The 4,216-nt window shown below is 40.1% G+C and overlaps 1 protein-coding gene across 1 annotated transcript; it reads right to left on the bottom strand.

The window, feature by feature from the left end:
- Positions 1-1,189: 1,189 nt before the first annotated feature.
- LOC107679363 (WD repeat-containing protein 1-like) lies at positions 1,190-4,185 on the bottom strand (the record flags this gene model as incomplete). The annotated part of the gene is made up of 4 exons (XM_016474882.1): positions 1,190-1,458; positions 1,536-1,680; positions 3,721-3,894; positions 4,000-4,185. Coding segments are annotated over 4 exons (612 nt in total), but the record flags the coding sequence as incomplete, so codon positions are not given.
- Between the last annotated feature and the right edge of the window lie 31 nt (positions 4,186-4,216).

Below are 4,216 nucleotides of genomic sequence, written 5' to 3' on the forward strand. Positions count from 1 at the left end.
CTATATAAATAAAGGTGACTTGACTTGAAAGGTAGAAACCCTTCGACATAGGAGTTTTATTTGTAAATTACAAGGTTGCTTACTAAATGTAAACATTATTGTGACAGTTGCTGTTTTATTCAATACTACCATCAACAGGGAATAAAATGCAAAGAATACATTTAAAAATTTAGTTTAAAAATTAAAAGTTTTCTTGTAAGATGTTTAAATATTGCTGGCCCACTTTGGCTGAATGTGCCAGATAAAGTGGGCCAGAGGAATTCAGGTAAAGTGGGCCAACCTTTAACCTTTAGTAATTATACCCAAATTCATTAAATGAGTCGACTTTCACTGGTAATTTTATTGTTGACATTTATAATTGACTTTTTCAGAAAACAGAAATGAGACTGCAGTCAGAGATGGAAGAAAGGAAAGAGAATAGAAGGAAAGATCCTTGAGGCTATGTAATACAGTGCTAAGAATATCGAGAAGAAACCCAAAACTTATAACCTCCATTGTGCATATTGAATTCATTCAGTCGTGTCTGACAATCACTAAACCATGAAAACACACCTCATTCTTATACAAGTTTATTTTCATTAAAATTCTTAATTTTCTATTATAAAAAAACTAAACCGGTGCAAGTCTGGAAATGCAAATATTTTTCCATACTTTTCCAAAAACTCACTTCATTTTGATACACTTTTCAGAAGTTATTTTGCTTTTCAAGTATCTTGATTTAAGAATTGTGCTGGAAAACAAGACAAAAGTACCGAGCAAGAAAGTCATTTTTTGCAGTGTAGTCTGTTTTTCTGTATTTGCAGGTGAAATGGTGCGTGTTTTTCTCAGGTTCACCTGTATTTGTGAATCAGTTGTAAGAAAACGGACCGGAGAAGAAAGTGCATAAAAAGTGTTTTATTATCATTATTAATATAATTATGTATCACATCCACCCAATGAAAAAAAATGAATCAGAGACATCCGATCAAAAACATAGTAAATAAACATCACGTGAGGGTTAGAAGAGAGCAAAATACTGTCACACACACACAGGTTCTGCGATTGGTTTCTGATGATTATTGCTCCCTAATGTCCCTCCTCAAGAAGGAAGAGTAGCTCACGGCCAATCAGGGCTCAGGAACACCTCGTGAACTCTGACCCCTGCGTCTGGAATGCCACATGACAGAGATTCTGGTCACATATATGTGTGTGTGTGTGTGTGTGTGAGAGAGAGAGAGAGAGAGACTGTGTGTGTGTCTGTGTGGAAGGTCAAGTGCTCGATGCCTGTCTTTCCACACAGTTTCCAGCGGAGAGAAGCGAGAGAAAACAGAGGAAGAGCGAGAGAAAGACAGCGAGAGCGTTCCTGTTGGGTTTAGATTCTGAGAGTCCACTGTTTGACGCAGGCATCGTGGGACGTGGTGACGAGTGTGTTTGTGTTGAGCCAGGTCAGACCGCTGACGTGATGCAGCCGGTGGGCGTCTGCAGACACACACACACACAGTCACAGATCAGGAGCGGTTCTCACTGAGGCGTGCCGAGACGCTCGCGGTCATTACCTGGTATTTTGATCCTCTTGTCAGGATCGCTGACGGTCCACACATAGAGCATCATGTCCATGCCGCCAGTGGCGAAGTGCTCGTTATCAGGTGACCAGGACAGACAGACCACCTTCGCGTGATGACCGTAGAACTCGCTCTTCTCCTGGAACACATCCACATGAGTCAAACTAGAGCTGCACCATTCTGCATACTTTTCTTTTGTCTCATATGTGTCCCTGCAGCACAAAAGCAGTGTTAAGTCGCTGGGGTATATTTGTAGCAATAGCCAACAATACATTGTTTCAGCGTTCCCTGCGGACGTCTTCCGCCTGAAGTTAACACAGATTCATAACGCTATAATAACCCTGCCGGCTTGCTTTGAAATATACTGTAGCCTAAACGATTTGTGAAGGGCCTTCGCTGCAGAGCCCCGAAAATGAGTTTTCTAATCACGCTGAATGACTCAAAGACGCGGCGTGTGGGTTGAGAAAGACCTGCTGACGATGACGGCCGTGTGACATCATTAACGCAGGTGAGACAGACTGATGCTGCATCTCAATGTGCCTACTTATACTACGTAGTATGTACTCTTTTGGTGAAGAAAAAGTACACACTTTTGAGTGTGTAGTAGAAGAGCAGGCAAGCTTTGGGACATACTATGAATCATGTCACACAATTGCGTCTTTAACGGACCGCTCTGTCGCACCTGTTACACCGTCACTGTAAACTGGCCTGTCAATCATCTTGTCACAGTTAACATCCTCCACATTGCATTTAATTTACCTTCCTACCGTACTGGAGAGAAAAGAATTAGCTCGTGATCTGCCAGCTGCGGGTCTTTCATGAGGAGAACTCTGCTCATATTTTATGCATAATGATGCATTTAAAAGTTAAGACCGAACTGATGATTATAAAAGTTTACATTACTGTTGCAGATGAAATATAACACCGATAACATAAAATAAATATTTTTTTTACCAGGTTAAATGTTGATTATTAGTAACTCAAACCCCTTTTTGAAAACCTCTCTACCTAACCGTCGATCGCGCGCATCCGCCACGTTTGTAGTTTTTCTAACGTGTTTGTAGTTCTGGACCGAATCCTTCGCCAAAGCGCAATGGATTGTGGGCAATTTTAGCCATAGAGGAGAAACAATAATGTACAGTATGTGGAAAATAATGTTTTTTTTTTTACTTTAAACCGCATAAACACAATTTATTACACCGAATACACAAAATAATGTTCTGACCCCTTTAAAATCTGGTAGTTGTATCCGTTAACATTATTTAATGGACCTGAGCTAACATGTGCTAAGAATTAACAGTTGCATTTGTCTTCACTAACATTAGCAAAGATTAACAAATACTTTATGTATGTAGATTAATGAAACAAATGAGTTGCTCACTGTTTAATGTTAGTTAATGCATTCATTAATTTTAACTAACAGGTCATTATTATTACTTTCTTACTAATTAACATCTAAATGTATAAGTGCTGTTTTTTTTTTTCTTTGTGGTCTCCAGAATTCGAACATATGAACATGAGGCCATGTGGGACAAGGCTTTGGTTTCATACGACCTCCACTCCAACCTCCCAGAGGTCACACGACAGACCGGCATAGTAGAGGTTCGTTTTCTGCAAAATTATGAGAATGGTTGCAATTTATTTTGGATGCAATTAATCGCGATTAATCGTTTGACAGGAGTAGAATATATACATTTCTTCTAGTTATGTTAAGATGAAATATTAAATATTTCATCAGATAGAAATTGTGAGTAAAAATGCTTTTAAAATCTGAAAACTCCATAGACGTTTTTATAATTAATATATTTCTATAGTTAAGCCAAGCTCTAAGATATTTTATCAAATAGAAATTGTAAAAATAAAAGATACATTTAAAAGTCTTTATCCATAAAATCACTGATGACTATAAAGTCATGGACTGGTTAAAGAGAGCAGGAACCCTGGAGAACATTCAGCTCTTAAACGTTCTAGAATCATAAAATGCATTGTTTTAAAATTTGAATTATAATTATTTTAATTCTCTTGACATTCCTAGTTTATGCATATTAAGAAACACAACTCTGGTTATATCAGAGGAAGCGGAGGAATATCATTCTGAACAGTGAGGGAGTGTGAATCAAACAGCTGTTCATTACTAATGTAGGAGTTTATCTGAGATCTGAGAGTGAAAGGAGTTTACCGTGTATCCATCCGCGACGGTGAACACAGTGATGACCTTCTTCTCGTCCGTCACGGCCAGAAACGCTCCGTCCTGAGAGTACGACATGTCCGTCACAGGCCCCTGCACCTCCAGCACCTTCCCATCATCCTTCAGGGTGTTTCCCTGAACCGTGTACAGACGCACCTTCCCGTCCTGCAGACGCAGAGATCAGCACATCTTTAAAAGGTCACGCAGGTCAAAGTGGGCGGTCCCTGACAGTGATTATGCTAATAGTCCGGAGGCTGACTGGTGACTTACAGCTCCGCCCACAGCCACGGCTCCGCCCCCAGGGGGAACGGCTGCGGACTCGGGCTCGTATCCCAGAGAGTACAGCGTGAAGAGCTTCTTCTTGTCCTTCAGCAGCACCAGCTGCACAAAACAAACACTCAGTACTGCTGCTGGAATTACATAATTATGATAAATTAGTGCTATCAAACGATTAATCGCATGTGAGATAGAGAGAGTGTGTGTGTGT

Source organism: Sinocyclocheilus anshuiensis, unplaced genomic scaffold (assembly GCF_001515605.1).
Source record: "Sinocyclocheilus anshuiensis isolate Anshui unplaced genomic scaffold, SAMN03320099.WGS_v1.1 scaffold21955, whole genome shotgun sequence".
Lineage (NCBI taxonomy): Eukaryota > Metazoa > Chordata > Actinopteri > Cypriniformes > Cyprinidae > Sinocyclocheilus > Sinocyclocheilus anshuiensis.